General features: G+C 46.4%; 2 protein-coding genes across 6 annotated transcripts; both read right to left on the bottom strand.

Moving 5' to 3' along the window:
• Positions 1-678: 678 nt before the first annotated feature.
• LOC136758415 (POTE ankyrin domain family member B-like) lies at positions 679-7,083 on the bottom strand. Of its 3 annotated transcripts, none has more exons than XM_066712730.1 (8): positions 6,781-7,083; positions 4,981-5,095; positions 4,626-4,799; positions 4,356-4,462; positions 3,990-4,127; positions 3,415-3,592; positions 2,422-2,871; positions 679-1,722 (listed from the first exon to the last, which is right to left on the bottom strand). In XM_066712730.1, the coding sequence occupies exons 1-8, from the start codon at positions 6,915-6,917 to the stop codon at positions 850-852; spliced, it is 2,172 nt and encodes a 723-aa protein (XP_066568827.1). In that variant the 5' UTR covers positions 6,918-7,083; the 3' UTR covers positions 679-849. The 3 variants fall into 3 exon arrangements, with proteins under 3 accessions (XP_066568827.1, XP_066568828.1, XP_066568829.1); XM_066712731.1 differs by lacking the exon at positions 6,781-7,083 and adding an exon at positions 5,388-6,657; XM_066712732.1 differs by lacking the exon at positions 6,781-7,083 and adding an exon at positions 5,442-6,657.
• Positions 7,084-12,038: 4,955 nt separating this feature from the next.
• On the bottom strand, positions 12,039-18,411 carry LOC136758414 (putative ankyrin repeat domain-containing protein 20A4). Of its 3 annotated transcripts, none has more exons than XM_066712727.1 (8): positions 18,219-18,411; positions 16,419-16,533; positions 16,064-16,237; positions 15,794-15,900; positions 15,428-15,565; positions 14,853-15,030; positions 13,860-14,309; positions 12,039-13,160 (listed from the first exon to the last, which is right to left on the bottom strand). In XM_066712727.1, exons 1-8 carry the CDS (start codon positions 18,353-18,355, stop codon positions 12,288-12,290), a joined length of 2,172 nt encoding a protein of 723 aa, XP_066568824.1. In that variant the 5' UTR covers positions 18,356-18,411; the 3' UTR covers positions 12,039-12,287. The 3 variants fall into 3 exon arrangements, with proteins under 3 accessions (XP_066568824.1, XP_066568826.1, XP_066568825.1); XM_066712729.1 differs by lacking the exon at positions 18,219-18,411 and adding an exon at positions 16,826-18,096; XM_066712728.1 differs by lacking the exon at positions 18,219-18,411 and adding an exon at positions 16,880-18,096.
• Positions 18,412-18,820: the final 409 nt, after the last annotated feature.

Genomic DNA, 18,820 nt, shown 5'->3' with positions numbered 1-18,820 from the left:
TATAACTTAAGGCTTAATAATAATAGTAAAGAGTGATAATACAAAAGTTAACACAAAGTTAAGCATGAGTCCACAGAAATGTGCCAACATTTTTATTAAATCAAATAGAACGTAAGAGCATAAGAAAGTGTCCAATCGAGAGGAGGCCATTCGCCCCATCGTGCTCGTTTGGTGTCCATTAATAACCGAGTGATCCAAGGATCCTATCCAGGCTATAAATGCCACACCACCTCCGCCAAAGTCCAGACTAGACCGCGCCATAATCATAGTGAAATGTATATTTATGACACAAGCTTGGATTGGCTTGTGCTTCAGCTGGCTTTTAATATATAGCCTAACAACACATTTATACAACTCTATTAATTGTATATACATAGGCTACAGTACATAGCCATACATATGTATAGAATGCAAATGCGTGACAAACCAGCCCTTTGCGCTTAATCTGTATTACACATGTTAGTTTCCACTTTCACTTAATATGCAATAATGCTGCGCGGGAGTACTGATATTTTGACGTCACCTATGTGGTCTCGTTTTCAGTGTTGAGAGCGTAACTGTTATTCAGTGATAATGTCCCTAACGGCGCCTCATAGAAGACGGCTGACGGACGCCAACAACAATTAAATTACAATGAACCTATTCCGGGCGGCCCTTTCTAATTGTGTTCCAATTCGTATGATGATGACAATTTGAACTACCCAGTGAGCAATTAATTTCAAATTAGACCAAAAACATTCTGCTGTAAACGTATGAATCTCCAGCGATTCTCAGTCACAGCTTTGGAAGTTTGTAACCCAAAATAATTTAAAGATTCGGTCATCAATAGACGAATCCTCCGGTGGTTTTTTAGATTACATGAACATTCAGTCCAGTGATCTCAAACTGGCTGAGCTTATTTGCGTTCAGGGACTCAGCCAGTTTGACACAGTGCTGCGTCACCTCCTGTATGCTGTTCTTTGTGATCAGCACACAGGTTCCGTCTGGGATTTGCATGCCGTTCTCATTTCTCGAATGAGAGTCGAACACGTGGAATGCCCTGCTTCCACGTATCACGGCAAACGTCGATCCTGCAAACGTGACGAGACAAGCTCTGAACTCAGTCAGCGTTGTCTGCAGAGCGTCGCCCAGGGACAACACTATCCCAGATAAAGCACTGTCACTGGGACCGCCCAGCAGCCCGGCCACCGACTCGCCCATCGATGTGGTGCAGCTGGTGCCAAACACTTTCAGCTGACCTGGAAGTTCAGTAACTAATGTATACGTGTTTTTCACTGCAGCAGTGCTCTGCAGCTTGGAGTACAGCTTGTTCCCGCGCTGCAGGATAGCGTCCAGGTCAGCACTATCCCACTTCTCGGGGCTCTTCACTTCGCTGTATATTACTGAACAGAAGCTGTTGGGCACACACTGCTTCCCGCTGTTGTGCCCAAAGCGCTCGTGGCCCTGGTGACAGCTGCCGCGCACGACGCCGATGGCCGCCTGCTCTCTGGGGAGACGTGCGGTCTGTGTCGCACACGGCTTTGTCTGCTGCACAGAACCGCCTCCACCTTGAGTTCTGCTCGCCGCGCTCGTTTGCTGGTCAGTGTAATTGGTTTTCTTTTTCTCTGTCTGCATCATTTTAACAGGAGACTTAACTTCGCTGTGGTCAGTCGCTTTACCTTCCGAGGAGAGGCCCTCCTCCTCTGCCCATGCCTTCCTCCGAGGCAGAGTCTTACATGGCACCTGTAATATAATACATGTGTATATCGGCTACATGTACATATAAGAATCTATTCAATCTTTTTTTTACCTTCTACCTGTAATTGCTGCTTACCTGACACATTTATAAAGGCAAGACTTCTGCCTGAGGTTGCGCAGCTCGGTCTGGATGTGCGGCCCTCTGCTTCCTGTATCTGAGCCCCAGGAACCCGCACAGCAGCGCCGCACACCAGAGCAGTTCACTATGACACCTAACAGCACTTTTCTTTCTGTCGAGAATTCATCTTTACTGCCCAGACTCTTAAACGACACAGAAGCTGTCCGCGCTCTGTGCTATGGAGTCCTCTTGACTGGTAAACTTGCGCACAGGATTGGCATTATGATTGTTTTATAAAGCACTGCAGTGCTGTGCCATTGGAAAAGCACGGTTCACAGTAAACAAAAACCAAGTGAAAGCATGATAAAGAATGGAGAAATATAGGAAACATACAAGAAATTGTCCGCTGTCAAAGCAAGAGTATGTGCAGAGACAACCACATGATTACACAATTGTTTCTATGCTGATCTGTCCCAGATCATTTTTAACAATTAAGGCTGGAAAATAAAGCCTTCTACAGATGTGTCAGACACTTGCAGCTCAGTGTCCTTCCCTTCAATCTCCAGGTATGAAGAGTTTCTAGTCCCAGTCACAGGTGATATAGAAAACGAGAGCGGGACGCCTACCTCTCTCTCCGACTCCTTGCTCTGCTGCTTGGCGAGAAGGGCCCGCAGCTTCCGGTTCTTGCTGAGGAGGGCCTGGTTGCAGTCTTCCACATTCTGGACATAGTTGTCACAGTCGGCCTTCATCTTGGCCAGACTGTCTCTGAACCGCTCCTGCTCCTCGGCCAGGGCCTTCTCGTGCACCAGGCCCTGTTTCTGAGCTGCTGCCAGCTGCTGGCGCAGGAGCTGGTTCTCCAACTGTGCCCGGGCCAGTCTCTCTGCCAGGCTCTCCTCTGGAACTGAGGTCTCGTGCCGTGGCTCCATCACCTCTCGCAGCAGGGCCTGCAGGTGTGCCTGGGCTTGGTCTCTCTCTCGCTGCGCGCTCTCCAGGAGAGCGGTCTTCTCTGCAAGGGAGTGGGTGACCCGGTGGCACTTGTTCTGCAAGACGGTCAGCTGCAGCTTCAGAGACGCAACCTTTATGATAGAAAAGCACAAGAGACACACGAACGGTAAGTCTGGCATTCACAAGTGCTCCCACGTTCACAGCCAACACTCGGACACGGGCTGGTGTTTCTGGGGGACACAGCCTGCCTTCTCACAGGCACAGAGCTGACAGTGAGGAGTGGATTGAGTGAGGATGTGCAGACCTTTGACTGACACACTGACGGAAGCTGTGCCTTTACAGTTTGCCCGGCAGGATCAGAAACTAGAAAAAGACTGAACTGATCAGTACGTATCATTTACAGAACAATATTGATTAAGCTGACTGACAGATCAAATGACATTAAAAATGTAGATGATAAAGACACACATCTACAGGATTAGGACTCATTGGCACGCTGACAGTATTATGTGGACTTTGGGTCCATGTCTGCACCGGACTGAGAGCAGGCCAGCCGTGTCTGTGTTGTAATTCACGGGACAATGAAGCAGGGAGTCGCTGCGACTTCCACATCATGTCCTGTAGCCACAGAGCGAGCAGACAGGACCAAGACAGGAGGGAAGAGAAGAGTTTACCTCATCCCATGCCTGTGCGTCTTCAATGCTGGGGTCACTGGCACTGTCGAGAGCTGCCCCTCCCAGCGTCCATGCTCTGCTCAGGCTGCCAGGGAGCTTGGCCTCCTGTCCCTTGCTGTGTGACGGAGTCTGCGCAGGTCTGCTCTTGGTCCCATAGGTCATGATGCGATTTGAGCAGCTGGAAAGCAAAGGCAACAGGCTCTTAAACAGACACGTTATCTTCCTGTGAGAGTCACAGAGCCGCAGCACTGGAGAGGAGACCCCGGTCACTCGTCCGACTCAGTGTCAGTGTGAGGTGACACAGCCCCTCGTCCCTGGTGAAGCTCTTCAGAACAATTCGAATCATTGTTTTAAATTCCTCTCATTAGGAGCATTTCTTATAAAGACTAATATACATTTGAAAAACTTTTATTACATATATTGTAACGAGAGATACATATGTGTATTCTACATGTGTGCGAATCAACACTGCTGCATCTGAATCTAAAGGAAAGTACTTTTTCACAAAACAATGCAACAATGCAAAACAATTCACAAAACTACTTGATAATAGATGATCTGCAGAGCAGTCTCACCCGTGGTGTCCATGCATCGCTGCGAGGACCTCAGCAGTGTGTCCACTGCTGTCCTCCAGCGATGCGTCCGCACCGTAGCTCAACAGGATGCAGACCAAGGGCAGGAAGCCGTTGCTGGCAGCTATCATCAGCGGCGTCCTGAGAAAAGCCAGATCATCTTGTTACAGGACAATACTCAACCGTTTCATATAAACACTGTTCATTCTGTGCTCTTGCAAGCTGTCGAGACATTAAACCGCCATCAGGTCCGTGTCTGTGCTCTGTGATCCGGTCCGATCCAGAGGAGACACTCCCCGTCCCTCCCTCTCACAGATCTGTCGCTTTTCTAGGTCATTCTGTGGTCCAGAGAAATAAACCGCTGCCCACCTCATTGAGTTGTCCCTGGCGTTGATCTTGGCCCCTTTCTTGTGCAGCAGGGTGACCACGCGGATGTGGTTCTCCGCGGTGGCCAGGAGCAGCGGGGTGCAGCCTTCCTAAAAGTGAGGAGAACATCTTTACAGCACATCATTCAACTACCCATTACAGTCGCTATTTCTGCATCACATTTTCACTATATATTCACTATATATATGTTTGTGTATTCATTTTACATGTTACATGCCATAAGGCACACAATCCGGAGCTATGAAGCCGTACCTTATTCCTGGCCTCAATGTCTGCCCCGTGTCGCACTAGCTGGGCAGCCAGAGCGACAGACGGGACGAGGGCAGCGAAATGGAGGGCCGTGTTCCCGTCCACGTCCATCACGTTGGGGTCGGCTCCGTGTTTCAGGAGCGCCGCCACGCAGCCCTGCTGCCCACACTGCACCGCCTGCAACACAAACCCCAAAGACACGCTGCGTTACCATCGATCCCACTGGACACTCTTCGTGGATCAGAAGCTGGGTGGTTTGATTGTCTTTGTTTAAAAATAAGAAACTAGGGAAAAAAACTATTTAGAAAGGGAGGGAGTGCAGTACTGATGAGACAGACACGCAGACGCTGGGCTTTACCTTCATCAGTGCAGTGCTGTGCTGGTCATCGCACAGATCCAACTCTGCCTTCCGCTCGGCCAGGAAAGCGACGACCTCCTCCTGTCCAGAGACGCAGGCCAGGTGCAGGGGTGTTCTGGAGACAGAGACAGCAATTAAAACCCTGTCTGTGTTCTCACTGCAGCAGTAGTAGTAATAATAATAACAATAATAATAATATAGAGAGATGTTAATTCATAGTGCAAAGTCTGTATCTAAGCCCTGCCGAGTTCATAATAGACCATAGACACACATATGGCCACCACATCACTATTTTATCCCTGAAGAAAACACTGGAGAAGGAAAGAAATAAACAAACTGACAGGAATGGCTGCGCATCAATGCTTGCATTGGTAAGAGTCTACACTGAGACTCGCAGACCTGCCTACCTGTACGCATCGTAACAACAAAACACGCAAAAATCGGGCTGAAGTTCTGCACACCTGCCGTTATTAAAAGACCGATTAAACACCGAGCAGAGCCAATCCAGGCTACAGTATAAATATGGAGGATTGTGAACATCGCGCGTCACTCTCCGGGCTGGCAGGCGAGACGCCGCCCCCTGTCGCTCGACTCTGACGTCAGTGTCGATGCGACGAGCACGGCGTTTTGTCTGAAGGTTTATTCAAGGTTACCCGTGAAATACAGCATCTCATTGTTCATGCATTATGAAGCAATTAGTCGCTTGCCGTAAATCTGGCAACCGATCAAACCATTAGGAAGTGCGGCTCGATGAGCAGCGCAGGGCCTGCTGTGTGCGTGTGAGGCGTGCAGCCCGAGGCCCAAGACACGAGTCGAGAGCGCGCAGGTCGAGTCGCTACTCGAGTCAAACTCGGCGGCTGCGCGTCATTACAGAGCCGAGAGATGAGCTCCGTCCTCGACAGGTGACAGTTCAGCACCAGCTCTCGTCTCCATTACTGTCCTGTCCCTCAAACAGCACTGCGCGACATCGCAGGACACCCAATTAACCTTAATTGCACGTATACATGCACATACTACTGCCGAGCCGTAATTACGTGTGTACAAGGACTATCACACACACTGAACACAAACACGGCACCGCGGAATGACTTTGATTAGTTTCACTGCTTATGTTGTGTGATTTGCAGCCCATGGCCCCGGCCTTCAGGCGAGTCATTTCTGCAGGTCAGCTAGAACAAACTGCATTATTTGTGGTATTATTCAGTGACTGCACTCTATTTATTCATTAAATGTTGTCTTTTTGTGTTGAGTAAACAGCAATGAGCTACATATACTTACGTTTTCGGGTAGCTACAGAGGCTCTGTTTTTATGTATTAATACTCTACTTGCACTTTATATTGAGAGAAAGCTTATCAGGGAGCACCAGCCCGATACCAGGACAGCAGTTAAGGTAAAAACAGAGTAATAAAGCAGTTGTTATATGCATAGTGTATGGTTTTCTGGGGGACAGGTTGGGCAGTGTAAGTGTCTTAGGCCGCTGAGCGTCCCACTCAAAAACACAATGTCCAGGGTTGGCAGGTGTGTACAGTGAGCAGCATATACATGCATAATAATAATGCACGCTGATACGGTTATGTGCTGGAGAGCAACCTAAATCATCTGGTCTATAAATAGGTTTTTATTTTTTAAACAACATTAATCTAGATCTTCGGCAATAATGTGCCCCCAGAATAACTTTCGATTATCAGTTATTCAGTGTATGATACATGTGTTAAAAAGGCAGGAGCTTCCTCTATAAAGCAGTCATTTTATTCGAGTAATATTATTATTAATAATAATAATAATAATACATTTCTTACCTGTTATGTTCGTCCAGCATATTGAAGCCATGCTTCTTTCCAAGTTTTTTCAACTGCGACAGATTCCCCCTGGCGGCAGCTTTGTGTATCTTTCCGATAATATTTTTCTGCTTCTTCTTATTCATAAAACGGAACATCTTTAGTTCCTCTTGAATTGTTTAGTGCAATATGAATGATATCCGCTCGCCGTCTGTCAGCAATGTCAGCTAGTTATGACGAGTTATGACAACTTATGGAAAGACTGATGCACAGTCGAATTATGACGTCATAGTTGCAGTGTACTTTACCATGGCATGGCAACCAGACACGTGTCTGTACAGTGTCTGTGTCTCCCTCATTTTATTATATATATATATATATATATATATATATATATATATATATATATATATATAGTTATACCCTGAAACCTTAATAGACACACTGTCAATGTTTATACATTAGTGTAGGAAGTCATGCTTTTGCATACACAGTATGTTTAGCTTTTAAGTCTTAGCAAATGAGCTAGTATTTGGCTGGTTATGTCTAAAATGTGATTATAAAAGTGTCTGAAATACAGATCCCACAATGCACTGTGCAGTCTACCTAATTTTTCCCTAATTTTTGAACGTTCAAAAACAGACTGGATAGGATCCTTTGATCACTTAGTTATTAATGGACACCAAACGAGCACGATGGGGCGAATGGCCTCCTCTGAATTGGACACTTTTTGTTCTTCTTATCACTTTAAGCAGAATACTGCCTCATTTTAAAGTTACACTGAGAACCAAGCAGTGCAAAGAAAGAACTCTGACAAAACCATGTAATAAAAGTCTTCTACACAGCTTTCTGAGATTTGTATGCAGATCATTTATTATTCTTTTAGCAGTTCTATAAAAAAAATAAGTCACTGGAACACACTGTGTGATCTACACCTCTAAGACTCTAAGGAGTCTAGCGAGTTGCAGGCTGTTCTCTGTTTGACGCAGGAGGAGAAATGATTTTCTCAAATAAAAAAAACCCAAACCAACAGTTTTCTTTTTGTCGCCGACTTGAGGCGGGATTCCAGCCACGTGGCGTGTGCTGTATACAGACCTGCTGACACACACGGCAGTGATGTGCACCGCACCACTCCACTGCATCCTGATAAAACAATGTCTGATCCCGATTCTCCAAAAAAACACTTGCTGGTCATATTCCAGTTGATCGTAGTGGGTCTTTATTCAATCGTTTCGTTATCTTTCAAGTCAAAAGCACTGCCCAAAGGGAGGGGTCAACTAAACCTTCCTATCCAAGCTGTGTCACTCAGACAGTGCCTTCCTATTTCCTGTTTGTGTCTATGGTGAGGCACACAGGAACTGTCTTCGCCGTCTCACCTTGGGGTCCTCAGGTTGTCTCCAGCCCTTGTCTTTGGTCTTAAAATAGCTGAAATAGTTTTCGTTGCGGGTGATGCATTTCTCTATATAGTCACTGCATTCGAGACTTAATTACGAACGAACACAGCTGTTGAGTCTCAAGACACTTTATTGCTTCCGGTTCTGTTCGATCCCATGCCGAAGCGCAGTCAGCCTCCACCAGGCGGTTCTGAGAGTTCGGGTCCCACTGTGCCGTGGACGCGCCTCCGAGACCAGGGTTTCCCTCCTCCCTGCGCAGCTGGGTGTCGGCCTCCTCTCTCTCTCTCTCTCTCTCTCTCACCCTGAAAGAGAAAGCAAAAACGATCAAAACAAAACAGATATTAATGCACCCTCCCCCCAAAGTGCCTTGTCCAGGACATGCATGACATTGTATTACTGTACTGAGTCATTCACTCGCACACTATCTTGTGTGGAAAAGGCTCAGACGCCAGCCTGCTCTAAACTCAGACCATCTGAGACCGCTGATCTAATGGGACAATGGTCAGCAAGCGTGCGGTTCACTGTGTCTGTTCTGAGCGGCAACTCACAGCCTACATGATCCTGAGGTGCTGCTACAGTGAAATGAAGAGTCTTTATTAATGCAAATAGAGAAGCATCTCTCAGTGACAATCAGAGAATGAACACACCGTGATTCCTGCTGGACTCGCGTCCCCTGTGCGCCTCGGTGCCTCGGCCTCACTGCGCTGTTCTTCAATCCCTGGCTCCCCCTCTCATTCTCAGTCTCTCCCTCTGCCTCATCTTCACCTGCCTCCATCCTTCAGCTACATCTTCTTGCTCTCGCCCTGCTTCTTCTAGCTCTCTCTCTGTCTCTCTGTGTCTCTCTCTCCGTGTGTCTCTCCATGTCTCTATCTCTAGTCTCTCTCTGTGTCTTTGTGTTTCTGTCTCTCTCTCTCTCTGTGTGTGTGTGTGTCTGTCTCTGTTTCTCTCTCTGCGTGTCTGTCTCTCACTCTGTCTCTCTCTATTGCCCCGTTTCCACTGGTGGACACGTCCGTGTTTTGTGGACAGTTAACTATCTGCTGCCAGACGTGTCCGTAAGCGTCTGTCCCGCCCACTGAGGAAATATCTCCGCTTCTGAAAGCGAAGATGTGCACTTGACTTGCAGACAGACAGGGAGGAGATCAGATACATTGTGTCGGAAGATATAATCTCAAATGCCGTGTGCGATCACGAAGAAATTAGTTTTATTAGCAGCATGTAGTGAAATCCACATACAGAAACAATGACTGCTTACAGTTAATATCTGAGTGTATTATAAACCATTTACAAGTTAAATTAATGAATACAAAAATACAGCAGATCTGGGTTTCCCTATAAAACATTAAGGACTGGTTTAATAAATGCGTCCGTAAGTTCATAAACGCTATGACCGAGACGTGCACACTTCAGTTAAATTATAACCGGCTATATTGTAGCTAGATTATTAATCGTGAAACGTGTGTATTTTGTAAAGTAAATTATAAATAATACGGCAAAAAGCATTATGTAATAAATACATATATACTAGCACAAATGATGACGATAATAATATTGTTGCACATGGAAACGTATTCTTATGTGCACATGCTTGCCTGAATATAATGTTGTCTACAAGTTTAGCTCTTCCTAATATCTCTTAACAGAAACGTGTATTTATTACGCCGTTTACAATCATTTAAGGCACGAAGAATAAAATAGACACAAAAGTCCTCTCCACGTCAGGCTGTGTCGCTCATAGCGTCTCTGTTTTTAAAACGAAACAAAAAACAAACCCACAGTCCCACCCATAAGAGGGACGGATTCACAACGGCCTGGTTTTACAAAAAAAAGCTCTGGGACGCGTCGGCATGGCATGGCACAGCACGGCACGGACGCTTAAGCCAGTGGAACCGAGGCATAAGTCTCTCTGTGTCTCTCTCTTTGTCTCTCTCTCTGTCCGTCTCTGCATCTCTCTCTCTATGTCTCTCTGTGTCTCTCTGTCTCGGCCCCTGTCTCTGCATCTCTCTCTGTCTCAGCATCTCTGTCTCTGTCTCACTCTCTATGTCTCTGTCTGTCTCCCTCTCTCCCTCCCTCCCTTTGTCCAGAATTAGATTTTATCGTCATTAAGAAACTTTATATACCCCCCTTCCTCTGCATCTTATTTTATGTCAATCTATTCAGCACATAAAGCCCAATAACACATAAATGTACTGAAATGTGATCTTCCATAAAACAACCACAACAAACAGAACTCAGTGGAAGCGGCTCGGTGATTGTGGCAGCAGTGTGGACCGCCGTCCATGTTTCAAAGAGAAGCAGGCAGTACCATAGAGGACTGAACACCAAAGTCCAGCTATACAAAGCCTGTGTGATCAGCAGTGTCCTCTATGGCAGCGAGTCCTGGACGGAGCGACGCGTCAGGGAAGACGGCTGACGGATGCCAACAACAATTCAATTACAATTAACCTATTCCGGGCGGCCCTTTCTAATTTTGTTCCAATTCATATGATGATGACAATTTGAACTACCCAGTGAGCAATTAATTTCAATGCGACGCATCAGGGACTATGAGGCGCCGTTAGGGACATTATCACTGAATAACAGTTACGCTCTCTACACTGAAAACGAGACCACATAGGTGACGTCAAAATATCAGTAATCCCGCGCAGCATTATTGCATATTAAGTGAAAGTGGAAACTAACATGTGTAATACAGATTAAGCGCAAAGGTCTGGTTTGTCACGCATTTGCATTCTATACATATGTATGGCTATGTATATACAATTAATAGAGTTGTATAAATGTGTTGTTAGGCTATATATTAAAAGCCAGCTGAAGCACAAGCCAATCCAAGCTTGTGTCATAAATATACATTTCACTATGATTATGGCGCGGTCTAGTCTGGACTTTGGCGGAGGTGGTGTGGCATTTATAGCCTGGATAGGATCCTTGGATCACTCGGTTATTAATGGACACCAAACGAGCACGATGGGGCGAATGGCCTCCTCTCGATTGGACACTGTCTGATGCTCTTACGTTCTATTTGATTTAATAAAAATGTTGGCACATTTCTGTGGACTCATGCTTAACTTTGTGTTAACTTTTGTATTATCACTCTTTACTATTGATTACAAATTGGATACAATTTTAGGTCTGTGTGTCCAGTTTGAGCTCATTTAAATTTTTCATTACATTAGCATAGCACAATGGAAGCCAATTGTCGCAATTGCTAACTTTCAAAAGCTGACTAATATCTGTTTGAGTAGGAAATCTGTCTAAATGCCAAAATACTGTAGTAGTATCCCTTTATATAACTTAAGGCTTAATAATAATAGTAAAGAGTGATAATACAAAAGTTAACACAAAGTTAAGCATGAGTCCACAGAAATGTGCCAACATTTTTATTAAATCAAATAGAACGTAAGAGCATCAGACAGTGTCCAATCGAGAGGAGGCCATTCGCCCCATCGTGCTCGTTTGGTGTCCATTAATAACCGAGTGATCCAAGGATCCTATCCAGGCTATAAATGCCACACCACCTCCGCCAAAGTCCAGACTAGACCGCGCCATAATCATAGTAAAATGTATATTTATGACACAAGCTTGGATTGGCTTGTGCTTCAGCTGGCTTTTAATCTATAGCCTAACAACCCATTTATACAACTCTATTAATTGTATATACATAGGCTACAGTACATAGCCATACATATGTATAGAATGCAAATGCGTGACAAACCAGCCCTTTGCGCTTAATCTGTATTACACATGTTAGTTTCCACTTTCACTTAATATGCAATAATGCTGTGCGGGAGTACTGATATTTTGACGTCACCTATGTGGTCTCGTTTTCAGTGTTGAGAGCGCAAGTGTTTTTCAGTGATAATGTCCCTAACGGCGCCTCATAGAAGACGGCTGACGGACGCCAACAACAATTAAATTACAATGAACCTATTCCGGGCGGCCCTTTCTAATTGTGTTCCAGTTCGTATGATGATGACAATTTGAACTACCCAGTGAGCAATTAATTTCAAATTAGACCAAAAACATTCTGCTGTAAACGTAAGAATCTCCAGCGATTCTCAGTCACAGCTTTGGAAGTTTGTAACCCAAAATAATTTAAAGATTCGGTCATCAATAGACGAATCCTCCGGTGGTTTTTTAGATTACATGAACATTCAGTCCAGTGATCTCAAACTGGCTGAGCTTATTTGCGTTCAGGGACTCAGCCAGTTTGACACAGTGCTGCGTCACCTCCTGTATGCTGTTCTTTGTGATCAGCACACAGGTTCCGTCTGGGATTTGCATGCCGTTCTCATTTCTCGAATGAGAGTCGAACACGTGGAATGCCCTGCTTCCACGTATCACGGCAAACGTCGATCCTGCAAACGTGACGAGACAAGCTCTGAACTCAGTCAGCGTTGTCTGCAGAGCGTCGCCCAGGGACAACACTATCCCAGATAAAGCACTGTCACTGGGACCGCCCAGCAGCCCGGCCACCGACTCGCCCATCGATGTGGTGCAGCTGGTGCCAAACACTTTCAGCTGACCTGGAAGTTCAGTAACTAATGTATACGTGTTTTTCACTGCAGCAGTGCTCTGCAGCTTGGAGTACAGCTTGTTCCCGCGCTGCAGGATAGCGTCCAGGTCAGCACTATCCCACTTCTCGGGGCTCTTCACTTCGCTGTATATTACTGAACAGAAGCTGTTGGGCACACACTGCTTCCCGCTGTTGTGCCCAAAGCGCTCGTGGCCCTGGTGACAGCTGCCGCGCACGACGCCGATGGCCGCCTGCTCTCTGGGGAGACGTGCGGTCTGTGTCGCACACGGCTTTGTCTGCTGCACAGAACCGCCTCCACCTTGGGTTCTGCTCGCCGCGCTCGTTTGCTGGTCAGTGTAATTGGTTTTCTTTTTCTCTGTCTGCATCATTTTAACAGGAGACTTAACTTCGCTGTGGTCAGTCGCTTTACCTTCCGAGGAGAGGCCCTCCTCCTCTGCCCATGCCTTCCTCCGAGGCAGAGTCTTACATGGCACCTGTAATATAATACATGTGTATATCGGCTACATGTACATATAAGAATCTATTCAATCTTTTTTTTACCTTCTACCTGTAATTGCTGCTTACCTGACACATTTATAAAGGCAAGACTTCTGCCTGAGGTTGCGCAGCTCGGTCTGGATGTGCGGCCCTCTGCTTCCTGTATCTGAGCCCCAGGAACCCGCACAGCAGCGCCGCACACCAGAGCAGTTCACTATGACACCTAACAGCACTTTTCTTTCTGTCGAGAATTCATCTTTACTGCCCAGACTCTTAAACGACACAGAAGCTGTCCGCGCTCTGTGCTATGGAGTCCTCTTGACTGGTAAACTTGCGCACAGGATTGGCATTATGATTGTTTTATAAAGCACTGCAGTGCTGTGCCATTGGAAAACCACGGTTCACAGTAAACAAAAACCAAGTGAAAGCATGATAAAGAATGGAGAAATATAGGAAACATACAAGAAATTGTCCGCTGTCAAAGCAACAGTATGTGCAGAGACAACCACATGATTACACAATTGTTTCTATGCTGATCTGTCCCAGAACATTTTTAACAATTAAGCCTGGAAAATAAAGCCTTCTACAGATGTGTCAGACACTTGCAGCTCAGTGTCCTTCCCTTCAATCTCCAGGTATGAAGAGTTTCTACTCCCAGTCACACGTGATATAGAAAACGAGAGCGGGACGCCTACCTCTCTCTCCGACTCCTTGCTCTGCTGCTTGGCGAGAAGGGCCCGCAGCTTCCGGTTCTTGCTGAGGAGGGCCTGGTTGCAGTCTTCCACATTCTGGACATAGTTGTCACAGTCGGCCTTCATCTTGGCCAGACTGTCTCTGAACCGCTCCTGCTCCTCGGCCAGGGCCTTCTCGTGCACCAGGCCCTGTTTCTGAGCTGCTGCCAGCTGCTGGCGCAGGAGCTGGTTCTCCAACTGTGCCCGGGCCAGTCTCTCTGCCAGACTCTCCTCTGGAACTGAGGTCTCGTGCCGTGGCTCCATCACCTCTCGCAGCAGGGCCTGCAGGTGTGCCTGGGCTTGGTCTCTCTCTCGCTGCGCGCTCTCCAGGAGAGCGGTCTTCTCTGCAAGGGAGTGGGTGACCCGGTGGCACTTGTTCTGCAAGACGGTCAGCTGCAGCTTCAGAGACGCAACCTTTATGATAGAAAAGCACAAGAGACACACGAACGGTAAGTCTGGCATTCACAAGTGCTCCCACGTTCACAGCCAACACTCGGACACGGGCTGGTGTTTCTGGGGGACACAGCCTGCCTTCTCACAGGCACAGAGCTGACAGTGAGGAGTGGATTGAGTGAGGATGTGCAGACCTTTGACTGACACACTGACGGAAGCTGTGCCTTTACAGTTTGCCCGGCAGGATCAGAAACTAGAAAAAGACTGAACTGATCAGTACGTATCATTTACAGAACAATATTGATTAAGCTGACTGACAGATCAAATGACATTAAAAATGTAGATGATAAAGACACACATCTACAGGATTAGGACTCATTGGCACGCTGACAGTATTATGTGGACTTTGGGTCCATGTCTGCACCGGACTGAGAGCAGGCCAGCCATGTCTGTGTTGTAATTCACGGGACAATGAAGCAGGGAGTCGCTGCGACTTCCACATCATGTCCTGTAGCCACAGAGCGAGCAGACAGGACCAAGACAGGAGGGAAGAGAAGAGTTTACCTCATCCCATGCCTGTGCGTCTTCAATGCTGGGGTCACTGGCACTGTCGAGAGCTGCCCCTCCCAGCGTCCATGCTCTGCTCAGGCTGCCAGGGAGCTTGGCCTCCTGTCCCTTGCTGTGTGACGGAGTCTGCGCAGGTCTGCTCTTGGTCCCATGGGTCATGATGCGATTTGAGCAGCTGGAAAGCAAAGGCAACAGGCTCTTAAACAGACACGTTATCTTCCTGTGAGAGTCACAGAGCCGCAGCACTGGAGAGGAGACCCCCGTCACTCGTCCGACTCAGTGTCAGTGTGAGGTGACACAGCCCCTCGTCCCTGGTGAAGCTCTTCAGAACAATTCAAATCATTGTTTTAAATTCCTCTCATTAGGAGCATTTCTTATAAAGACTAATATACATTTGAAAAACTTTTATTACATATATTGTAACGAGAGATACATATGTGTATTCTACATGTGTGCGAATCAACACTGCTGCATCTGAATCTAAAGGAAAGTACTTTTTCACAAAACAATGCAACAATGCAAAACAATTCACAAAACTACTTGATAATAGATGATCTGCAGAGCAGTCTCACCCGTGGTGTCCATGCATCGCTGCGAGGACCTCAGCAGTGTGTCCACTGCTGTCCTCCAGCGATGCGTCCGCACCGTAGCTCAACAGGATGCAGACCAAGGGCAGGAAGCCGTTGCTGGCAGCTATCATCAGCGGCGTCCTGAGAAAAGCCAGATCATCTTGTTACAGGACAATACTCAACCGTTTCATATAAACACTGTTCATTCTGTGCTCTTGCAAGCTGTCGAGACATTAAACCGCCATCAGGTCCGTGTCTGTGCTCTGTGATCCGGTCCGATCCAGAGGAGACACTCCCCGTCCCTCCCTCTCACAGATCTGTCGCTTTTCTAGGTCATTCTGTGGTCCAGAGAAATAAACCGCTGCCCACCTCATTGAGTTGTCCCTGGCGTTGATCTTGGCCCCTTTCTTGTGCAGCAGGGTGACCACGCGGATGTGGTTCTCCGCGGTGGCCAGGAGCAGCGGGGTGCAGCCTTCCTAAAAGTGAGGAGAACATCTTTACAGCACATCATTCAACTACCCATTACAGTCGCTATTTCTGCATCACATTTTCACTATATATTCACTATATATATGTTTGTGTATTCATTTTACATGTTACATGCCATAAGGCACACAATCCGGAGCTATGAAGCCGTACCTTATTCCTGGCCTCAATGTCTGCCCCGTGTCGCACTAGCTGGGCAGCCAGAGCGACAGACGGGACGAGGGCAGCGAAATGGAGGGCCGTGTTCCCGTCCACGTCCATCACGTTGGGGTCGGCTCCGTGTTTCAGGAGCGCCGCCACGCAGCCCTGCTGCCCACACTGCACCGCCTGCAACACAAACCCCAAAGACACGCTGCGTTACCATCGATCCCACTGGACACTCTTCGTGGATCAGAAGCTGGGTGGTTTGATTGTCTTTGTTTAAAAATAAGAAACTAGGGAAAAAAACTATTTAGAAAGGGAGGGAGTGCAGTACTGATGAGACAGACACGCAGACGCTGGGCTTTACCTTCATCAGTGCAGTGCTGTGCTGGTCATCGCACAGATCCAACTCTGCCTTCCGCTCGGCCAGGAAAGCGACGACCTCCTCCTGTCCAGAGACGCAGGCCAGGTGCAGGGGTGTTCTGGAGACAGAGACAGCAATTAAAACCCTGTCTGTGTTCTCACTGCAGCAGTAGTAGTAATAATAATAACAATAATAATAATATAGAGAGATGTTAATTCATAGTGCAAAGTCTGTATCTAAGCCCTGCCGAGTTCATAATAGACCATAGACACACATATGGCCACCACATCACTATTTTATCCCTGAAGAAAACACTGGAGAAGGAAAGAAATAAACAAACTGACAGGAATGGCTGCGCATCAATGCTTGCATTGGTAAGAGTCTACACTGAGACTCGCAGACCTGCCTACCTGTACGCATCGTAACAACAAAACACGCAAAAATCGGGCTGAAGTTCTGCACACCTGCCGTTATTAAAAGACCGATTAAACACCGAGCAGAGCCAATCCAGGCTACAGTATAAATATGGAGGATTGTGAACATCGCGCGTCACTCTCCGGGCTGGCAGGCGAGACGCCGCCCCCTGTCGCTCGACTCTGACGTCAGTGTCGATGCGACGAGCACGGCGTTTTGTCTGAAGGTTTATTCAAGGTTACCCGTGAAATACAGCATCTCATTGTTCATGCATTATGAAGCAATTAGTCGCTTGCCGTAAATCTGGCAACCGATCAAACCATTAGGAAGTGCGGCTCGATGAGCAGCGCAGGGCCTGCTGTGTGCGTGTGAGGCGTGCAGCCCGAGGCCCAAGACACGAGTCGAGAGCGCGCAGGTCGAGTCGCTACTCGAGTCAAACTCGGCGGCTGCGCGTCATTACAGAGCCGAGAGATGAGCTCCGTCCTCGACAGGTGACAGTTCAGCACCAGCTCTCGTCTCCATTACTGTCCTGTCCCTCAAACAGCACTGCGCGACATCGCAGGACACCCAATTAACCTTAATTGCACGTATACATGCACATACTACTGCCGAGCCGTAATTACGTGTGTACAAGGACTATCACACACACTGAACACAAACACGGCACCGCGGAATGACTTTGATTAGTTTCACTGCTTATGTTGTGTGATTTGCAGCCCATGGCCCCGGCCTTCAGGCGAGTCATTTCTGCAGGTCAGCTAGAACAAACTGCATTATTTGTGGTATTATTCAGTGACTGCACTCTATTTATTCATTAAATGTTGTCTTTTTGTGTTGAGTAAACAGCAATGAGCTACATATACTTACGTTTTCGGGTAGCTACAGAGGCTCTGTTTTTATGTATTAATACTCTACTTGCACTTTATATTGAGAGAAAGCTTATCAGGGAGCACCAGCCCGATACCAGGACAGCAGTTAAGGTAAAAACAGAGTAATAAAGCAGTTGTTATATGCATAGTGTATGGTTTTCTGGGGGACAGGTTGGGCAGTGTAAGTGTCTTAGGCCGCTGAGCGTCCCACTCAAAAACACAATGTCCAGGGTTGGCAGGTGTGTACAGTGAGCAGCATATACATGCATAATAATAATGCACGCTGATACGGTTATGTGCTGGAGAGCAACCTAAATCATCTGGTCTATAAATAGGTTTTTATTTTTTAAACAACATTAATCTAGATCTTCGGCAATAATGTGCCCCCAGAATAACTTTCGATTATCAGTTATTCAGTGTATGATACATGTGTTAAAAAGGCAGGAGCTTCCTCTATAAAGCAGTCATTTTATTCGAGTAATATTATTATTAATAATAATAATAATAATACATTTCTTACCTGTTATGTTCGTCCAGCATATTGAAGCCATGCTTCTTTCCAAGTTTTTTCAACTGCGACAGATTCCCCCTGGCGGCAGCTTTGTGTATCTTTCCGATAATATTTTTCTGCTTCTTCTTATTCATAAAACGGAACATCTTTAGTTCCTCTTGAATTGTTTAGTGCAATATGAATGATATCCGCTCGCCGTCTGTCAGCAATGTCAGCTAGTTATGACGAGTTATGACAACTTATGGAAAGACTGATGCACAGTCGAATTATGACGTCATAGTTGCAGTGTACTTTACCATGGCATGGCAACCAGACACGTGTCTTTACAGTGTCTGTGTCTCCCTCATTTTATATATATATATATATATATATATATATATATATATATATATATATATATATATATAGTTATACCCTGAAACCTTAATAGACACACTGTCAATGTTTATACATTAGTGTAGGAAGTCATGCTTTTGCATACACAGTATGTTTAGCTTTTAAGTCTTAGCAAATGAGCTAGTATTTGGCTGGTTATGTCTAAAATGTGATTATAAAAGTGTCTGAAATACAGATCCCACAATGCACTGTGCAGTCTACCTAATTTTTCCCTA

Source organism: Amia ocellicauda, chromosome 9 (genome assembly GCF_036373705.1).
Source record: "Amia ocellicauda isolate fAmiCal2 chromosome 9, fAmiCal2.hap1, whole genome shotgun sequence".
Taxonomy (NCBI): domain Eukaryota; kingdom Metazoa; phylum Chordata; class Actinopteri; order Amiiformes; family Amiidae; genus Amia; species Amia ocellicauda.
The sequence above is the reverse complement of the archived record's forward strand: the minus strand, read 5'-3'. Positions and strand labels throughout refer to the sequence as shown.